Raw genomic sequence first — 21,132 nt, forward strand, 5'->3', positions numbered from 1 at the left:
ACAAACGCTGGTAAGCTTGACAAACAAGACAAACTTTTTCCTTTTTAATACATTTGCAAACATTTCTAAGAACCTGTTTTCGCTTTGTCATTATGTGGTATTGTGTGTAGATTTATGAGGAAAAACAATAATTTAATCCATTTTAGAAAAGGCTGTAACGTAACTAAATGTGGAAAAGTCGAGGGGTCCGAATACTTCCCGAATGCACTGTATGTACTTTTTACTCCCATACAACTTTCGTGACACCTAAAAGTACTAGTTACATTTAGAATGCTTAGACAGGAGAGCAATTTGGCCAAAATCACGCACCTATCAATATAACGCGTTGTCATTCCTACTACCTCTGATCTGGCGTACTCACTAAACTCAAATACTGCATTTGTAAATTATGTCTGAGTGTTGGAGTGTGCCCCTGTTTGTCCGTAAATGAATAAAAAAATAATGGAAAATTGTGCAATCTGGTTTGCTTAAAGATGCATTTCTATGCATTTCCTGGTTGCTAAAATTCTAATAGTTCGCCTAATTTCAGTTCATGTGACAAAACCAGTAAGTATAGTGTAGAGAATCATTGTACCATCTAAACCGCGGAAAATATATTTTCCATAACCAAAAATATTGTATTTTCAGCTGTTTGAAGCTGGTGTACAAAACCGAAAATAAGAATGGGAAGCATAGAAATAGCTCACATAGAACAGATCTACCGCTTCTTAGACGTTCATTCAACTATACAGGAGACTTTCGTCTACCGCACAGGTGTCAAACTCATTCCACGGGGGGCCGAGTGTCTGCGGGTTTTCGCTCCTCCCTTGTACTTGATTGATGAATTAACATCACTAATTAGTTAGGAACTCCCCACACCTGGTTGTCTAGGGCTTTATTGAAAGGAAAAACCAAAAACCTGCAGACACTAGGCCCTCCGTGGAATGAGTTTGACACCCCTGATCTACCGCTTCTTAGCTTTCATTGAGAATTACAGATGTATAACTCTCATTTCTCTGTGAATTTGGTTAAAAGTTACATATTGCAGCTTTAATATCAGACATTTTATGTATAGCATTTACTTTTAGTTTATACTTTTACTAAAGTATGACAATTTTGTACTTTTCCCACAACTTTACTTAAAGAGATTTAAAACCAGATACTTTTAGACTTTTTCTCGAGTAGTATTTTACTGGGTGACTTTTAAGTGAGTGATTTTCTATTAATGTATCTTTACTTTTACTCAAGTATGATAATTGAGTACTTTTTCTACCACTGCAAGCACACACACTCTCAGAACTCCTACACACACGCACAGTCAATGCTGCTGTTCTAATATATACCATTGATTCCACTACCCACTTTATATTTGTAAATATATTATAAATACAGTCCATTATTACTATGCATACTACCTCTTCTATTACTTGTTATTTTTTACTTTTCAATATTATTATTGATAAAATGTAATGCATTGTTGAGGGAGCTAGCACATAAGCATTTTGCTGCACCTTTTATAACTGGCGGAGGGCTTCAACAGTATGTGGGTTCTTTTTATATCTTCCCTCTGCCCTGCTAGTGTATCAATCCCATTCTCAATGTGGTAATTACTGTTCAATCTAGCACATGCGTCTCTAGTATTTTAACAGTGACTGATGCAGCCAGCAAAGTCTCTTGTAGTCAGTTAGCTAGTGTAAAATTAGAATATATATGATTCCTATTTTCAGAATAAGACAGAGAGATGGAGGCATCAGTAGGAGCTAAGTTTGTGTGCAGTTATTCAACTGGTAGGAGATTCACACTCTGACCTCATACAACCCTATGGCTCCCAGCACTCTATCATGTACTGCTTGAACGATCTCAATCAACCCATCTCTTTCCTCAGATGTCAGACGAGGGTACTGTGTCCAATTAACACAACAGCAAACTTAATTATTTATTGGATGTGATGCATTGACAGCAGCTCATTAGGATACACAACTATATAAATTTAGTGTTGCATTGTTCCATGGTTGTTCAAAAGACTTCATTATATAGCGGAGATGAAATTTACATTGAATGCTCAAGCATTTTAATTAATGTGTATTTTTGATGGGGAGTTTTACATGAAATGCTTAAGGATTATAATGAATCTCTAATGTTGGTGGTTTCTTTTGCAATGAGGACCTGGGCATTAGCGATAACAAACAGCAAACACACTCCTGTCATGACTCATCATGACCCACTCTGTGTCGCCCAGCAACAAGTCAACCAGGGGACAGTCTAGAACACTCACAGTTATGAGTAGGACGGGTACAGTGTCGTCATGGGGATGGGTCAGCAACTGATAATTCGGTGTGGGATTCCATGGTAACAAAGCACATGGCCATAATGAGATTAATAGTGTTCTTTCTGTCTCGTTTCACTTTCACCGAGTAGAGGATTAGCTCTAGCTCTCTTAACCTGTTGGGGATGGGGGCGCTGTTTAGACTATTTATGCTAATGTGGCTAATTTTTTAAACGGCTTCCCACAAAATCCTTGATCGTACAATATGCATATTATTATTATTATTGGATAGAAAACAGTCTATAGTTTCTATAGGAGTTGAAATTTTGTCTCTAAGTGGAACAGAGCCCATTCTACAGCAATTTCCCTGACATGGAGTCAGATTTGAGAAACGTTGGCCACTTTTCTGAAGTCATTTAAACGGGCACTGTCGTTGCTATGACTATACGGACACTTCTTACGTCTTCCCCTGGATGCCTTTACGTGATGACGATTCCAACGGGCTCGATTGCTCGTTCACAGGCCCTACAAATGAAAAAAACCTTTAGCTAGCAAGTCTTTTCTTGCTGCGTAACGCGCGTGGAAGACACCGACCCTCTCCTGTTCCAAGCATTAGTTTAGCCTGTTATATTTCTCCGGTCATCTTTTCACTCGTTATAGGAGTTACAAACATCACAAAGTAGTTAATTTAAAGCGTTTTATAGCAATTTATATCCGTTTAGTGCGATTTTGGGACATTTATTTTTGCAACGATGTGAAAAGTTGGTCACGCTTTTCAGTTCATCCCGAACGTAGTTGACATTTCCACATGGCAAGAGGACAGCTTTCCACCAAAAGACGATTTCTCCCAAGAAAGGATCCTTTGCCCAAGATACTGATGGAAGAACAGCTCAAGGTAGGACATTTTTATTATGATAAATCGTGTTTCTGTCGAAACATTTTAGTGGCTTAGGACGCCATGTTTTTTGACGTAGCTTCGCTTGGCGCAAACTGTATTGAAAAGTAAGGATAAATTAAAAAATGTAATAACGCAATTGTATTAAGAATTAAATTGTCTATCAATCCCTGTCCACCCTATATTTTTTAGTCACGTTTATGAGTATTTATGTATAAGAGTAGATCACTGTCTAAGTGGCGCAAGGACGTTTTCTTTACCAGCTTGTCTACATTTCACATTGTCTAACCATGATTTTGGTGGCTAAATATAAACATTTTCGATCAAACTGTATATGCATGTTGTAATGTGATGTTACAGGAGTGTCATCGGAAGAATTCTGAGAAGGTTAGTGAAAAAATTAATATCTTTTGGCGATGTTGACTTTTATCGCTCACTTTGGCTAGAATCAATGCTGGGCTGCTAATTGCTATGTGCTAAGCTAATATAACGATTTATTGTGTTTTCGCTGTAAGACACTTAGAAAATCTGAAATATTGTCTGTATTCACAGGATCTGTGTCTTTCGATTCGTGTATGCTGTGTATTTTTACGAAATGTTTGATGATTAGTAGTTAGGTAAACACGTTGCTCATTGTAATTATTCTAGTCCATTTGTGATGGTGGGTGCAATTGTAAACTATGCCATCTACCTGAAATATGCACTTTTTTCTAACAAAACCTATCCCATACCATAAATATGTTATCAGACTGTCATCTAATGAGTTTTTTTGTTGGTTAGGGGCTATAAATATCTTAGTTTAGCCGAATTGGTGATGGCTACTGGTGTTGGTGGACAAATAAAAGATGGTGGAATATGCTAATGTGTTTTTAGGTAATAGATGTACATCTTTACATATTGTGTCTTCCCTGTAAAACATTTTAAAAATCGGAAATGTTGACTGGATTCATAAGATCTGTGTCTTTCATTAGCTGTATTGGACTTTAATGTGTGAAAGTTAAATATTTTAAAAAAATATTTTTTTTGAATTTCGCGGCACTGGTTTTTCAGTGGGGGGGGGGGGGGAGTGCCGCTAGCGGCACGCTGATCCTAGACAGGTTATTAAAGGTGAATGGGAGGCCAATTACTCAGACACCCTGACCAAGATTTAACACAGATTATTTTGTTTAGTTTCTGTGGTTGAAATGAAGTTTAATAGCACAGAGAAGCACAGACGCACTCAGCAACAATAAGTCAAGCAGTCGAAGTCCATTGTTTCTGACCTGTGACAGCCTTGCAATCGGGCAGAGTTTTGTTCCAGCAGTCCCAGTCAGATCAAAGCATTCAGAACCACAATGTTGGGATTTTGCAACCCTAAACCTAGCTTCTTGTCCACAACTCAGATCAACCCTAGCACTAAACCTAACCCTAACCCTAGCTTCTTGTCCACAACTCAGATCAACCCTAGCACTAAACCTAACCCTAACCCTAGCTTCTTGTCCACAACTCAGATCAACCCTAGCACTAAACCTAACCCTAACCCTAGCTTCTTGTCCACAACTCAGATCAACCCTAGCACTAAACCTAACCCTAACCCTAGCTTCTTGTCCATAATTCATATCATATCAGACTATGAGACATCGCGAAAATCAGTCTTCTCATAAAATCGTCTGTAGCGTCCGAAAGGTTTGGCATACAAACTATTACAAGCACACAGTGGTGTAAAGTTCTTAAGTAAAAATACTTTTTTTGGGGTATCTGTACTTTACTTTACTATTCCTTCCGTGGTCTCCAACTGCTCTTAAACGCTAGTAAAACCAAATGCATGCTTTTCAACCGTTCGCTGCCCGCATCCGCCCACCCGACTAGCATCACTACTCTGGACGGTTCTGACTTAGAATATGTGGACAACTACAAATACCTAGGTGTCTGGCTAGACTGTAAACTCTCCTTACAGACTCATAGTAAACATCTCCAATCCAAAATTAAATCTAGAATCGGCTTCCTATTTCGCAACAAAGCCTCCTTCACTTGCCGCCAAACATACCCCCGTAAAACTTACTATCCTACCGATCCTCGACTTCGGCGATGTCATTTACAAAATAGCTTTCAATACTCTACTCAGCAAACTGGATGCAGTCTATCACAGTGCTATCCGTTTTGTCACCAAAGCCCCTTATACCACCCACCACTGCGACCTGTATGCTCTAGTCGGCTGGCCCTCGCTACGTATTCGTCACCAGACCCACTGGCTACAGGTCATCTCATCTATAAGTCTCTGCTAGGTAAAGCTCCGCCTTACCTCAGCTCACTGGTCACAATAACAACACCCACCTGTAGCACGCGCTTCAGCAGGTATATGTCACTGGTCATCCACAAAGCCAACACCTCGTTTGGCTGACTTTCCTTCCAGTTCTCTGGTGCCAATGACTGGGACAAATTGCAAAAATTGCTGAAGCTGGAGACTTATATTTCCCTCACTAACTTTAAACATCAGCTAACTGAGCAGCTAACCGATTGCTGCAGCTGTACATAGCTCATCTGTAAATAGCCCACCCATTCTACCTACCTCATCCCAATATTGTTTTTATTTACTTTTCTGCTCTTTTGCACACCAGTGTTTCTACTTGCACATCACCATCTGCTCATCTATCACTCCAGTGTTAATTTGCTAAATTGTAATTACTTCGCTACTATGGCCTATTTATTGCCTTACCTCCTCACGCCATTTGCACACACTGTATATAGACTTTCCTTTTTTTTTATTGTGGTATTGACTGTACGCTTGTTTATTCCATGTGTAACTCTGTGTTGTTGTTTGTGTCGCACTGCTTTGCTTTATCTTGGCCACAGTTGTACATGTGTCACAGTTGTAAATGAGAACGTGTTCTCAACTAGCTTACCTGGTTAAATCAAGATGAAAAAAATAATAATAATAAATTCAGATTTTTTATTACTTTTACTTTTACTCCACTACATGCCTAAAGAAAATATGTACTTGTTACTCCCATACATTTTTCCTGACACCCAAAAGTACAAGTTTCATTTAGAATGCTCAGGCAGGACAGCAATATGGTCCAATTCACGCACCTATCAATATAACTCGTCATCCCTACTGCCTCTGATCTGACGTAACGGTCTGGCCTACAAACTATTACAAGCACACAGTGGTGTAAAGTACCCTCCGAACGGTTTGGCCTAGGAAAAATATGTTGATCCCTCTATGGAAAGATAAGATCTCTTTTGCTCTATGACCCCCACAAGTGTCTTGTGACCTGTCTGAAGTCAGTACTGCCGATCTTCCAACTTCTGTCTGTAGCATCTGAACAGTTTGTGGAAAGGTAAGTGTCTCACGAACACGTACTGTACATGTCGGTTGTTTTGCTCTAGGACGCCCACAGGCCTCATGTCTCGTCTGAAGTTCCCCCGGTACCAGTGGAAAAAAATCATGGAAGTATATGTGGAGACTGTTTAGTGCCAAAAATAAGGGGTTAAATATGTTTATATCCTGATCTTTCTTCTATCTCTCAGATATACTAGACAGACACTTCAGAACAAACTTCTTTTAGATTAGTTTTTTGGGACTATCTGTTGTTCCATGTGGTGAATATGTTATTCAATGTGTTTGCATCGGCTAATAGCAGGAAGGCCAAATACAATTTTTCATCAAATATATATTTTTTAGCCCTAACCTTAACGCTAGCCTCGGTGAACTTCAAGTGAAATGTATGAAATCTTACCTCAATCCAGGGATGGAGTGTGTAGCTCCAAGGCCACACCATGGATCAACCCGAGCACTAACCCTAACCTTAACCTTAGCTTCAATGAACTTCTGGTGAAATGGTTTAAAACATACCTAAATCCAGGGATTGAATGTATAGCTTCAAGGCCACACTCCGGATCAACCCAAACCATAGCTATTATCATACCCTAACCCCAACCTTAACCCAAACTACATGCCCACATTCTGGATAGACCCTAACCACAACCCATTTTATTTCTTCCCAGGTGAATCATGGCAGTGGACTCAGCACTGAGCCGTGCATACAGAGGGGTATTGCTTTTTCAGTCACTATTTGTATTATATGATTCAACATGACAAACAAGGATGATCCATCAATCTTTGCAAAAAGCTTTTGTCTTTTGAATTTTGTTTGAGAGCAAATAGACCTAGGGCTCTATTTAATCTGTATTCCGGAAGTTCAGCGTTACAGCATGATTGAAATTTAAAGGCAATGTTCCTGCGTTAGTGGAGACAGCATTCACGTTAAACACTGCATTTTTCGGCTTAATCGGAAATTACCTTAAAATATCTATTGAGCAATCTGTAACGATTCAGCGATACTGATTGACTAGAGCCCCTAATTTCAGACAGAGGTTAGTACATCCTGTTGTAGTGACCGTAGGTATGTACTGGTATAGAAAACAGTTCTAGTGACCGTAGGTATGTACTGGTATAGAAAACAGTTCTAGTGACCGTAGGTATGTACTGGTATAGAAAACAGTTGTAGTGACCATAGGTATGTACTGGTATAGAAAACAGTTCTAGTGACCGTAGGTATGTACTGGTATAGAAAACAGTTCTAGTGACCGTAGGTATGTACTGGTATAGAAAACGGAAGGTTGTTTGTCAATTGATAGATCTAATAAAACATACTTTCATAAAATATGGAATTTCTATTGAAGTCCAGTGTTTAAAAAAAAAAGTGTCTCAGGAGAAAAATCTGGAAACATTATTGAAATGTCACCATAGTTAAACAATGCATATTCAGGGAATATAATGAGCTTCTTCTCTAATAAAAAGAGACATAGACCACTTATTCAGGAAATCAAACATATGTGCATTAGAAAACCATTCTCTTGATTGCACAGTGGAACTAGGACCGTCAATAATATTGTTTTCAGAGTATATAGATAAAAACATTCCACATACAGCACTTTCCCTATTCCTTGTTTTGTCCTTACCACCACAGAGTCAAAACACTATAATCACAATGAGTCATCATCCATCCATCTGTTCTACAGTAGTTGTGAGCTACGCAGCTGTACCAGGGAGAGAACACAGTACTTCTCTCCTAGGGTCCTTCGAATGTTTACTGTGTGAGATTGTGACTCCGTACAGTCTTTCATAGCCAAGTTGGAACTGGCCTCCTTCTTAGTGGAGGAGACTTGGAATTTCTGGTGAGTCGACTAGGTTGTTGCTGTTTGTCCACTGTCAGGTTCAGATCCAGGGTCTTCTTGTGCCATGTAAGTGTACAGGGTTCTGGGGGCGGTTCTCAGGGGAATCATAGGAGAAGCTGTGTGCTGGGGGACACAGCTCAGTGCTCCAGCCCCTGCCAGTCTCTCGCTTACTGTATGCTAGGCTATCACTCAGATCCATTGTAACGTATACTTAACTGATACATTAATATGAATAGAATATCTCTTTGTATACAACAACATTTAAATCATTTGTGGAGATTAAGGCAGTCCATACATTTTTACAAACAAGACATGAAACATATCTGAATAGGAAAAACAAAGGCTATGGTACTCAAGTCCCTTCATATCCGTACTCTTGAAGTTTCAATCTCTCAAAGAAGAGGTCTTGAAAAGTTAACCAAATTGTCACCTGGACATTGTAGTTTCTCTGATAGTCATAGATCACTTCCCATGAGTTCCGACTAGGCCTCAGAAGCCTGGGCCTAGATTTGAAAATCGGCTGGCTGGAGAAGCCTTGAGGCTGAAGTTATACGTGCACCGAGGGCACACTTCTGTTGAGCACCTGGACACGCATCAGCTGTACACTGGTCATGATCTTCTTCTGGTGGCCCATCAGTGTCACCCCCAGCCTGTGGATATCCCTGTAGGACACACAGAGATGGGACAGAGTCACACATGAACACACTCATCAGACAGCCTAAATTACTCTTAAGCATCAATGACATGTGGATGATGTGATTGGAGAATGATGCTACGGCCTTGCCTCTCACCCTTGGTTCATGCCTACGACGTGGCCTAGGGTCAGGTAGCCTCCTGCAGCAAAATGGTCCCTGTATCGGCCCATCTTGATGGTGTCCAGCCACTCATCCACAGAACTACAGCTGCTGAAGTCTGGGATACTTCTGTCCATCATGGGAGGTGTGCTTAACCTGAGAGACAGAGAGAGAGAGAGAGAGAAAGAGTGAGAAAGAGAGAAAAGAGGAAGAAAAGGATATAGGACAAACACACAGACAGAAGGGAGAGGGGAGACATGAAGAAAGGGAGAGATGTGGAAAAAAAGAGGTGGAGAGGAAAAAAGGTGTTGAAATGCACTAGCAGCTAAGGCAGAAAATCAATAGCTGTTAAAATGATAGAGAAGGGGTGGCTGCTCTGATTGCAGGATGGCTGGTTTGGCTAGATTAATACGGAGAAAAATCCTTAACACCCCCTCCTCCCCCTCTCCTCCTCTTCTCCTCATCCCTCCATCTCCCCGACATGCACCAGTAACTCTATGGGACCATGGATCTGCAAGAAGCAATTTAACACAGGTCCAACTCTAACTCGAGCCGCTCTTCACTCTGCTCTCTGATTCCCGGACTATCAATGTCAATATCACAGCCAGGCTCTTATTTAACAGAGCGCATGTCTATCAGAGATGAGCTTATTGTAAAACGAACAAGGCCGTTCTTAAGGCAACCTGTCTCCCTCGCATCACCTGGGGAATTTGAGGGAAACTTTGGGCTGTAACTTTATCCCACAGCTCATGTTTGACAGATGAGTTGAGAGTGGATTTGCAGTGCATTGTCCAGACAATGTATTGCCCAAGCGATGGTTGCCCCGGCGATGGTTGCCTAGCAGCCTGTTCACCTGCACAGCGTGTCCATGGACTTGAGGTGCTCTGGGTTCCGGATCAGCTTGTCTAAAACTGTAACGATCTGGCAGAACCGGGGCCTCTCGTTGCGGTCCTTCTGCCAGCAGTCCAGCATGAGAGTGTGTAGAGCACCTGAACAGCCCATAGGAGCAGGTAGCCTGTAGCCCTCCTCTACTGACTTTATCACCTATATACACACACACACACACACACACACACACACACACACACACACACACACACACACACACACACACACACACACACACACACACACACACACACACACACACACACACACACACACACACACACACAGAAAGAGAGATATGCAGGTATCCTTACACACATGTTTTCTTATGAGTGTATGTGTGGTTTGCATGTACTATGTACTGTATGTGTGTGTGCGTGTCCAATCCACTCACATCTCTGTTGGTGAGGTTCCAGTATGGCCTCTCCCCATATGACATGACCTCCCACATGACCACGCCATAGCTCCACACATCACTGGAAGAGGAGAACTTCCTGTAGGCAATGGCCTCCGGTGCTGTCCAGCGGATTGGAATCTTACCACCCTGAAGGGAACAGAAACGCACTACAACCAGAACTAGAACAACCACTGGTATCACCACGGAATATAAAACAGAACCAGAACTGGAGAACTCGGGCTACAACAGTATTATAATCTAGTACATATTAGAGTTTTAGAATTGAGCTATCATTAAAGTGTGAACTCACGCTGGTGGTGTATGCTGCATCAGGATCGTCCTCCAGGACTCTGGACAGGCCGAAGTCAGACACCTTACACACCATGTTGCTGTTGACCAGGATGTTACGAGCTGCCAGGTCACGATGGATGTAGCCTAGGTCTGCCAGGTAGGTCATACCCGCCGCGATGCCACGCATCACGCCCACCAGCTGGATTATAGTGAACTGACCATCATGTTTCTGAGAGGAGGAGATGAGGAGGAGAGGAACGGGGATTGAGATTGAGAGAGATTGTAGTGTTAGTTAGAGGCATATTGATTGAGATTTCAGATGTCAAGTGCTTCAAAAACGATTTCTCTACAAGAGAAAGAAAGAGAGTGAGAGCGGGAGAGAGGGAGAGGGAGAGTGAGAGGGTATGGGAAAAAAATATGAAATCCTTATAAAAGCAACAAACCCTCAGGAAAGAGTCCAGAGATCCATTCTCCATGTACTCAGTGATGATCATGACTGGTTTACCTGGGGGGGGATAAGGGAAGGTAAGGGATGGAGGGGGATAAGGGAAGGTAAGGGATGGAGGGGCGTAAGGGAGTAAGGGAGTTATGGAGGGAGGGGGGAGTAAGTGAGGGAGGGAGGGTAAGGGAGAAGGGGGGGATAAGGGAATAAGGGAGGGAGGGTGTAAGGTAGTAAGGGAGGAAGGGAGAGAGGAAGAGTTATTCCACAGTAACTATACAGGAGTAACTTACATCAGGTCGGCGTATGCATAGAAATAAGAATGAATAGAAAGGGCATATCCATTCAAGTCAATGATGGCATAATGGGTGGACTGGCAGCCATTTTGAGTGTATCCATGCCAGGAAGTAAAAGCAGGAAGTGTACCCTTTAATCTGTGCTGTGATAACTGACATTACAAGAATACATTATATTGTAGGAGCCTTAGCATTATTTGAATGAACATTCTACATTACCATGGCAATCCAGCATCAGTTGATAGAACATTCCAAAATACCATGGAAATTATTGCATCACAATACCAGTCAGCCATTGTGAGTGTACCCAGGGTTAGAGCTTACAAGCCCATTCTATTAATTCTTATTTCTATGGGCGTATGTACTTTCTTCTTGAATTGAATTCATACGCAGCAAAGACATTTAATTGCATCAAACTGAAAATGGAGTTGAATCAAATCAAATGGAATCTTACTGCGTGTGACCACTCCCTCCAGGTGAATGACATTAGGGTGGTCAAACTGGGCCATGATTGATGCCTCAGCCAGGAAGTCCCTCCTCTGCTTGTCACTGTATCCTGCTTTCAGTGTCTTCAAAGCCACCGGAATGTCTCTCTTCCCTGGGAGACGCATCTGCCCGTAACACACCTCCCCAAACTCACCTGCACACACACACACACGTTTAGGTGAACTCCTCCTCGACGACCACAACATAGACTAATCTATTCATTGAGTGATAGATTCATTCGAACAAAAATAAATTGTTTCCTAATCTCATCTCCTGCTTTGTGCTTTGAAAAGTCACAGAACACATCATTACATTCCTTCCCCTTTCCCTTTCTGTCTAATGTGTCTTATCAACAACTACAACCCTAAAGGTCATTGTTAACAGCCATGATTATAATGCCTGTGTGTTACCATGTCCTGCTGTGCCAGTGTGATGTTATTATTCCCTGTGTGTCTGTGTGTTTGATTGACAGCCCCATGCAACGCTCTGATTCCACTGTGCCATTCCTCTCCGCTGCACACCGCAGCCTTTTCTTCAGCCATGATTTTCATTTTACCTGACCCAATGATTTTCTCTATTCTGATCCTGGAAGCTTCAATTTCTCGGGCAAACTCGTGGACGGCCTGGCAAGGGTCCTCGTAGGTGTGTGGGTCGATGTAGAATCGCACGTCGGGGAATGACACTAAAATAAACAACATTAGCATCTGGTCACATACCACTGGATGGAAACAATATGCTACATGAGACTGTCACAGGAAAGCGAGGGAGAGAGAAAGAGAGGGGGAGAGAGACACAGAGAGAGAAAGAGAGAGAGAGAGAGAGAGAGAGAGAGAGAGAGAGAGAGAGAGAGAGAGAGAGAGAGAGAGAGATTACACAGATCCACAAAGAATTTGAAAACAAATCCAATTTTGATAAACTCCCATATCTATTGGGAGAAATTCCACAGTGTGCCATCACAGCAGCAAGATTTGTGACCTGTTGCCACAAGAAAAGGGCAACCAGTGAAGAACAAACACCATTGTAAATACAACCCATATTTATGCTCATTTATTTTAACTTGTGTGCTTTAACCATTTGTACATTGTTACAACACTGTATATATATAATATAACATTTGTAATGTCTTTATTGTTTTGAAACTTCTGTATGTGTAATGTTTACTGTTAATTTGTATTGTTTATTTCACTTTGTATAATATCTACCTCACTTGCTTTGGCAATGTTAACACGTTTCCCATGCCAATAAAGCCCCTTGAATTGAATTGAATTGAATTGAGAGAGGGAAATACAGAGAGAGACGGCAAGAGAAAATGGAGGGTGGGAGAGAGAGAGACTGCAGTACTGAGATTTTGTACCTCAATAAATCTGAATCAAACGGTAAGTGAACTGTGTACACTGAGGATGAAAATGATTGTATTTTATTTAACCTTTATTTAAATAGGCAAGTTAATGGAGTGAAGGCTGGGGGGGGGGGTATAATAAAACATGGCAATAAAAACAAACCAGTAATAATAATAATACAAACATACCATGGCCATTCTGGTAGTGCATCTTCTCCTCATCAGAGTCCTGGAAGGCCTTGCTATAGCCACAGTGACTGTATATCAAACAGTACTTTAGAATAGTTTAGAGTCACACGGGGATACACCACACTTCTCACGGTTTTCCTCTCATTCTATCTTTCATACTCAGCTTGAAAACGCTAACATGCATTGAAGTTGGAAATAATTAAATCCACAAATTATTTGTGGAAGATGTAAATTCTAGACATCAAAGGAGAGAAGGAGAGGGATAAGTGAAAACATTAGCATTGTTATTTAACTAACATGAACAGCCATAAAAATTAAACTGACTGTTTAGAAGTACAAAACTCAGCTGGGTCTGAACATTACCCATGCAGAAACTCTGGGAGATGACCTGACTTTCCACTGCTAACAAACACATGCCCTAATCTAGAATGAGAACTACTCTGGGCTATTTAAAAGCATTAGTGGAACATAGTTAGAGAGACTATTGTGGGACTGTTGGACTGAAAATAGACAGTTACTGTAGCACTGGAGCCTATGGGGGGAAAAAAAATGAATCCATTTATCAGACTCTTTTATCAAATGCACCTTACAGTCATGCTTGCATACGTTATATACGGATGGGTGGTCCCAGGAATCAAACCCACTATCTTGGAATGGCAAGAGCCATGCCCTACCAACTGAGATACAGCGGACCTCAGAGGAGATTAGAGGTCATCCTAATGCATATGGGTATACAACATCAGAGACAGATTAAGGATAAAAATGAAAATACTAATATGAATGTTGATTATAAAATAAATGAATCCTATAGAGACAATGGTATAATTTACTTGAACCCTTGTTAAGGTAGAGTAAAAAATATCCCACATACGTATATGAGTGACGTAGAGTCAGAGAGGACTCATCCACATCACGGGTAGTGGTGTAGTGTAAGAAAGGGTTGCCTTGCCGTTTCCTGCAGATGACGATGGCCAGGAAGGTGACCAGGCCAGAGACCAGCGCCATACAGATCCAGATGATAGTCATAGTGTCGTAGCGCAGAGGAACTGGGCACACAACAACACAACCAGTTTGTGTGAGTGTGTGTGTGTGTTCAGTGCTCTTTGAGGCTTAGGTCTGCAGCAGCAGCTTTCCTGACAGGGGTGGCCCTCACACAAAGCACAGATCTATAGCATTATGGGATTGTCTGAAGGCTTCCTGGTCCCACTGACATTCATGGATCTTCAACCCAGCACCATTCTGTCCCTCATGAAAATATACTATAATATATTATGGATACTGTAGTATTACTATATTTATATACTATAATATTCACTGTAGTGTTTTTGCAGACATTACTGTAGTGTTCACAGCAGTGTGTTTGAAGTCATTACTGTAGTATACCGTAGTATTTACTGTAGTGTTTTTGCATACATAACTGTAGTATGCTATAGTACTCATTGTAGTGTTTTGCAGACATGACCGTAGTATACTATAGTATTGTTTTTGTGGAATATACATTAGTATTTATTGTAGTGTTTTTGTATAGTACTATAGTGAATACTATAGCATACTACAGTAGTCTGCAAAAACACTGCAGTAAATATTACAGTAAAGTCTGTAAAAACACTACAGATAGGTTGGCACCAATAGACACCAATAGAATACAAAGCACTTCTAAACCTAGTGAGAGATTTTACAAATGAAAATAGTGCTCCACTCTCATTCTCTTACTTGCTTTCCCGGTCTGGATCTCCACATTCTGGCTGAAGCGTCCGCAGCCTGCTGAGGTTCTGGCCCGGACCTGAAAAATGTACCTGGTACCAGGCTTCAGGCCAGACACCAGGGCCGTGGTCCCCTTAGCCTTCAGGGTGGAATAACTTTGCTGCTCCTTATCCTGGTGGAGGAGAGCTGATAAAGACAGTCTGTACAAGCAGTGTTGATATTGCAGATGTATCCAGTAGTAACCCCGGGAGTTTGCACAGATTAAGATAACAACACAGCAGCCACACTAATCTGTCTGTACCATCCAGGCATGTGTGTGTGTATGACACTATTCACTCTATAAACACAACCTCAAGTCTCCAGTGACCACCCCCACTGTGGGGATCCTGGTCTGTGTGTGTGTTGCTCAGATCTCTCTTACCTCATTAGCTGTGTGTCAGGGCATGCAGAACCACAAAGCAATTAACTTGTTTTCGCTGCTAGGCTGTCACTTTCACGAATCAATCAGCATACATAAACACAGACAGAGAGACACATACATGCATATATATATCTAGTGTATGTATCTACTGTATGTATCTACTGTATGTATGTATGTACGTATGTTTGTATGTATGTATGTATCTACTCTACCTTCTCATAGTATTTGATGTCATACTCTAGTATGATTCCATTTGGCTGGTCAGGCTCGTGCCACTGCAGAGTGACGCTGTTCTGACTGGCGTTCTCCTGGCGAATGGCGATCACCTGGGAAGGGGCTGAACAGAGAGCAGGATACAGGAAGTAGAGAAACAATTTTTATTTTTTATTAGAAAACCAGAACATACATACATCAATGTTCCATGGAGCCCAACTACAAAACGTCAATATATGTCAAATCAAGTATTCAGACCCCTTGACTTTCTAGACATTTTGTTACATTACAGTCTTATTCTAAAATGGATTACATTGTCCCCCCCTTATCAATCGACACACAATACCCCATAATGACAAAGCAAAAACTGTTTTTTATACATTTTGGCAAATTTATTAAACATTAAAACTGAAATATTACATTTACATAAGTCTTCAGACTGTTTACTCAGTACTTTGTTGAAACAACTTTACAGCCTCAAGTCTTCTTGGGTATGACGCTATTGTCACGCCCTGACCTTAGAGAGCCTTTTAATTTCTCTATTTGGTTAGGTCAGGGTGTGATTAGGGTGGGCATTCTATGTTTTCTATTTCCTTGTTTTTGGCCGAGTGTGGTTCCCAATCAGAGGCAGCTGTCTATCGTTGTCTCTGATTGGGAATCATACTTAGGCAGCCTTTTTCCGTTTCTGTTTAGTGTCTGCACCTGACAGAACTGTTTTGGTTTTTTACTTTGTTATTTTGTTCGAGTGTTTTTGTGAAATAAAATATCATGAACACTTACCACGCTGCGCTTTGGTACATGCCTTCCGACGAGAGACGTTACAGCTACAAGCTTGGCACACCTGTATTTGGGGAGTTTCTCCCATTCTTCTCAGCAGATCCTTTCAACTTCTGTCAGGTTGGATGGGGAGCGTCGCTGCACAGCTATTTTCAGGTCTCTCCAGAGATGTTCGATCGGGTTCAAGTCCGGGCTCTGGCTGGGCCACTCAAGGTCATTCAGAGACTTGTCCAGAAGCCACTCCTGTGTTGTCTTTGCTGTGTACTTAGGGTCATTGTCCTGTTGGAAGGTGAACCTTCGCCCCAGTCTGGAGCAGGTTTTCATTAAGGATCTCTCTATACTTTGCTCCGTTCATCTTTCCCTCGACCCTGACTAGTCTCCCAGTCCCTGCCGCTGAAAACCATCCCAACAGCATGACGCTGCCACCACCATGCTTCACCGTATGGATGGTGCCAGGTTTCCTCCAGACGTGACGCTTGGCATTCAGACCAAATAGTTCAATCTTGGTTTCATCATACCAGAGAATCTTGTTTCTCATGGTCTGATAATCCTTTAGGTGCCTTTTGGCAAACTCCAAGCAGGCTGTCATGTGCCTTTTACTGAGGAGTTGCTTCCGTCCGGCCACTCTACCATAAAGGCCAGATTGATGGAGTGCTTCAGAGATGGTTGTCCTTCTGAAAGGTTCTCCCAGAAGGAGTGTGACCGGGTTCTTAGTCACCTCCCTGACCAAGGCCCTTTTCCCCAATTGCCAGCTCTCGGAAGACTTCTTCCATTTAAGAATGATGGAGGCCACTGTGTTCTTGGGGACCTTCAATGCTGCAGACATTTTTGGTACCCTTCCCCAGATCTGTGCCTCGACACAATCCTGTCTCGGAGCTCTACTGACAAGTCCTTTGACCTTATGGCTTGGTTTTTGCTCTAACATGTACTCTCAACTGTGGGACTTTATATAGACAGGTGTGTACCTTTCCATGTCATGTCCAAACAATTCAATTTACCACAGGTAGACTCCAATCAAGTTGTAGAAACATCTGAAGAATGATCAATGGAAACAGGATGCACCTGTTTCGAGTCTCATAGCAAAGGGTCTGAAAACTTATGTAAATAAGGTATTTCTGTTTTTTATTTGTAATACATTTTTCTCCTTGCCATTATCGGTTATTGGTTGCAAGTAGATGAGGAAAATGTTTTGTTTAATCCATTTTAGAATAAGGCTGTAACATAACAAAATGTTGAAAAAGTCAAGTGGTCTGAATACTTTCTGAATGCACTGTATGTACTGTATCATGCAGCCTAGCTGTTGAGATGTTATTTTTAATGTGTAAACTGTATGTGTTTGATCCACAGGTAAAACAATCTACATGCATATATTTATATGTTTTAAATCGATACAGGTGTCCCCTACCTGCCTGGTTCGTGGTGATGTTGACAGATATGAAGGGCGCTGGCTCATTGCTTAGGTGAGTCACGGCATTCATCGCAAGGATACGGAAGGTATAGTTGGCGTGGGCAACCAGGTTTAGAACGGTAACCCAGGGTTCGGTCAACGAGCTCTGCCGGGGAACAAACCGCACCGGGACCACCCCAGAGTGGTCCACCGTCCCTCCACCCCCTCCTCCCATCCCCTCTCCCCCACTGGTTGAACCCATCCCTGCTGTACAGTCCTCACACTGCCCCCCTTCCCCAGAGCACTTCTGACAGAGCACGCTGTACAGCAGGTCACTGCGACCCCCCGAGTCCAGCGGTCGCCCCCACTCCAGATTCACTGACGTACCGTTAACCGACGATATCATGTTAACTGGAGCTGTTGGGGGGCCTAAGTAGAGGATAGAGAGAAAAAGAGATGGAGGAGAAAAATTTGAAGGGAGAAGAGAGAGAAAGTGGTGTATATTTTCATGTGTTTCTTCATGACTAGCACCTGAACCAGTAGAATGTGCTTCTATTTTCTCTTTCAGATGTTTATGTTCATCTGGTGTTTAGAGAGGCCCTCTAAAAGGGAAATTCAAATAAATAATCATAGAAAAGTAGCATATGCCCAATTAACCAAATCACCCAGGTCACCCAGGCCATGTGTGAGAGAGGTGGACCTACATGTGTAGTGGATTATTCGGTCTGTGTGTGTGCATAACTGTGTGCATTTATGAGTTATGTACTTGTGCAGGGTGCAGCAGGGGGGTCTGTAAGGGCCCTGTAGTGGCTGGAGTCACAGGGGCAGTAGAGGGCAGCTCTGGTCTCTGAGTGGCTTTGTAGAGGACACCTCCCACACAACCCATCACCTGCCATTGGCTTATAGAAACCCACCTCACACGCTGCATGGGAAAGAGAGGGTTGGAGAGAGAAGGGGGGAAGAGAGAGGGGGGAAGAGAGAGGGGAGAGAGAGAGGGAGAGAGCAAAGTGGAGAGAGAGAAATAAAGGGAGAGAGGGGGAGAGAGAGACTATTTGCACATCATTACAACACTATAATATTACATTTTTGTAAGTGTAATGCTCACTGATAATTCTTTACCATTTTACCATTGAGCAGTTAATACAATGGGATTTATAGATTAGTCAGCTTCGCCTTTAAAGTCGGCTTGCGGCTGAACGTAGACAGACTTAAGACTACTGATGACTATTGTTTATTAGACTATTGTTTATTTCACTTTTGTTTATTATCTATTTCACTTGCTTTGGCAATGTAGACATACGTTTCCCATGCAATTGAAATTGATAAGGGAAGGGAGAGAGTGGAAAGAAAGGGAGAGAGAGACAAAAATGTATATGAATACGCATAATAATCTTGAAAAATATTATTCTTTGGTCCACCCCATTATTTCTAGGTAAACTCCAACAGTCAATATGTAATTGGAACCCTGCATAGACTCACTGACTGGAGAGGAGGGAGAAGAAAGTTAGACTTTTACACACACATTTGGGCCAAAGAGTCAGTGCACTGTTCATACTCCCGTAGGAAAATCTAAATGTAGACGACGTTTCAACCTTATTCAGCACACATACTACATATTAACTTTCAATAATACAGGCTCCACTGATAAGTGATGGTTTATGTGGCAGGGGAAACGGAAATATCTGGCAACATCATGGTTTCATCGTGCCTCCTTAGCAAAAAAGGAAAAAGCTTACCAACACGTCTCTGCTCTGTTAAGGATGCAACAAGATCTCATGGTTTTTCCAATTTCACTTCAGATTCTGATGTTTTTCCACATTTCTCCAAATTTCAAAGTTGCTCCAAACGTCAGATTTCTTGGTGTTTTTGACACCCTGGCTTGACTCCTCCTGCTCAGCATCATTACATTTCCCCAACCTCAAATGCAAAGTCGCTCCAAACGTTACATTTAGAAATGAAAGGTTAAGGTTTTGGATAGGGTTAAAACATTAACCCTTTGCACTCGTGGGAATTGGCCTATATGGACTGGGATAAATTGAAACGTTTCTTACAGAAGAAATGCATATGAAATGCATATGCATAAGCATGACAGCAATTGAAATGGAACAGTTTCGAAATAGTGGAAACATTATTAGACCAAATATGAGGACACTACACTGTTGATTTTATATGCATGTTATATTTACTATACTTTTTGCTGCGTTTGTTGATAACGAAAACTGACAATATTCTGGATACACTCAGTAGCATAATAAGAATATTCCTGGAAAATATGGGGTACGTGCAACATAAGACAAAAAAATGACAAGGGTCTGAATGAGAGGAGTAAGTGGTGTCTCCAAGTGGCCACACACCTCTCCAAGGAGTTCCTAAGTAATTCCAATACATTTTTATGACTCAAAGAAGAGTCATCAACAATAAGGTGCTTCATTGAACCCTCCTAGCTGTGCCATTGAGGGACTAGAGCAAGCACTCTTGTTTTGTTGTTTTGCATCCCCGCCATCCCACAATTACTGTTGTTGTTTACGGCCCATTATAAACCGCAATCGGCGTCAGGTGGCATCATTTGAAAGCTTGTTCTATTGCCAACATAACCAGCTAAGTTCTAAAATATGATCTTTCACAGGGCAATTCAGTTAAACAGACTGTAATATTGGTGCACATAGAAAGGAGTCATGCGTGTGTTTAGGTGCATGTTCCACTGCGAATTTTCAGCACAATAGACCAGTGGTTCACAAACTTTTTATAGTCCTGTACTCCTTCAAACATTCAACCTCCAGCTGCGTACCCCCTCCAGCTCCAGGGTCAGCGAACTCTAAAATTTCGTTTTTTGACATTGTTGTAAGCCTGCCACACACACACTATATGATACATTTATTAAACATAAGAATTAGTGTGAGTTTTTGTCACAACCCGGCTCGTGGGAAGTGACAAAGAGCTCTTATAGGACCAGGGCAAAAATAATAATAATAATAATACTTTTGCTCATTATTTAGCCATCTTACGTATAAAACCTTATTTGTTAATCAAAAAATTGTGAATAACTAAGCACAGGTTAATGAGAAGGGTGTGCTTGAAAGGATGCACATGACTCTGCAATGTTGGGTTGTATTGGAGAGAGTCTCAGTCTTTAATAGTTTTCCACACATAGTCTGTGACTGTATTTAGTTTTCATGTTAGTGAGGGCCGAGAATCCACTCTCACTAACAGT

At 41.6% G+C, this 21,132-nt stretch overlaps 1 protein-coding gene across 2 annotated transcripts in view; it reads right to left on the reverse strand.

Moving 5' to 3' along the window:
• Positions 1–6,055: 6,055 nt before the first annotated feature.
• The window catches only part of LOC129815584 (ephrin type-A receptor 8-like), a 196,061-nt gene continuing 180,984 nt past the window's right edge, over positions 6,056–21,132 (reverse strand). The window contains exons 6-19 of one of the 2 annotated variants that reach the window (XM_055869530.1): positions 18,688–18,843; positions 17,940–18,350; positions 15,757–15,881; positions 15,133–15,295; positions 14,369–14,465; positions 13,420–13,487; positions 12,448–12,573; positions 11,860–12,045; positions 11,114–11,175; positions 10,690–10,899; positions 10,377–10,526; positions 9,948–10,138; positions 9,092–9,250; positions 6,056–8,962 (exon numbers count right to left, since the gene is read on the reverse strand). In XM_055869530.1, coding sequence (XP_055725505.1) covers positions 8,848–8,962; positions 9,092–9,250; positions 9,948–10,138; positions 10,377–10,526; positions 10,690–10,899; positions 11,114–11,175; positions 11,860–12,045; positions 12,448–12,573; positions 13,420–13,487; positions 14,369–14,465; positions 15,133–15,295; positions 15,757–15,881; positions 17,940–18,350; positions 18,688–18,843 — 2,219 coding nt within the window. In that variant the 3' untranslated portion in view covers positions 6,056–8,847. Of the gene's footprint in view, positions 8,963–9,091; positions 9,251–9,947; positions 10,139–10,376; positions 10,527–10,689; positions 10,900–11,113; positions 11,176–11,859; positions 12,046–12,447; positions 12,574–13,419; positions 13,488–14,290; positions 14,466–15,132; positions 15,296–15,756; positions 15,882–17,939; positions 18,351–18,687; positions 18,844–21,132 lie in introns of both variants that reach the window. The other variant, XM_055869529.1, reaches the window with a different exon arrangement.

The sequence above is a fragment of the Salvelinus fontinalis genome, chromosome 18 (assembly GCF_029448725.1).
Source record: "Salvelinus fontinalis isolate EN_2023a chromosome 18, ASM2944872v1, whole genome shotgun sequence".
Lineage (NCBI taxonomy): Eukaryota > Metazoa > Chordata > Actinopteri > Salmoniformes > Salmonidae > Salvelinus > Salvelinus fontinalis.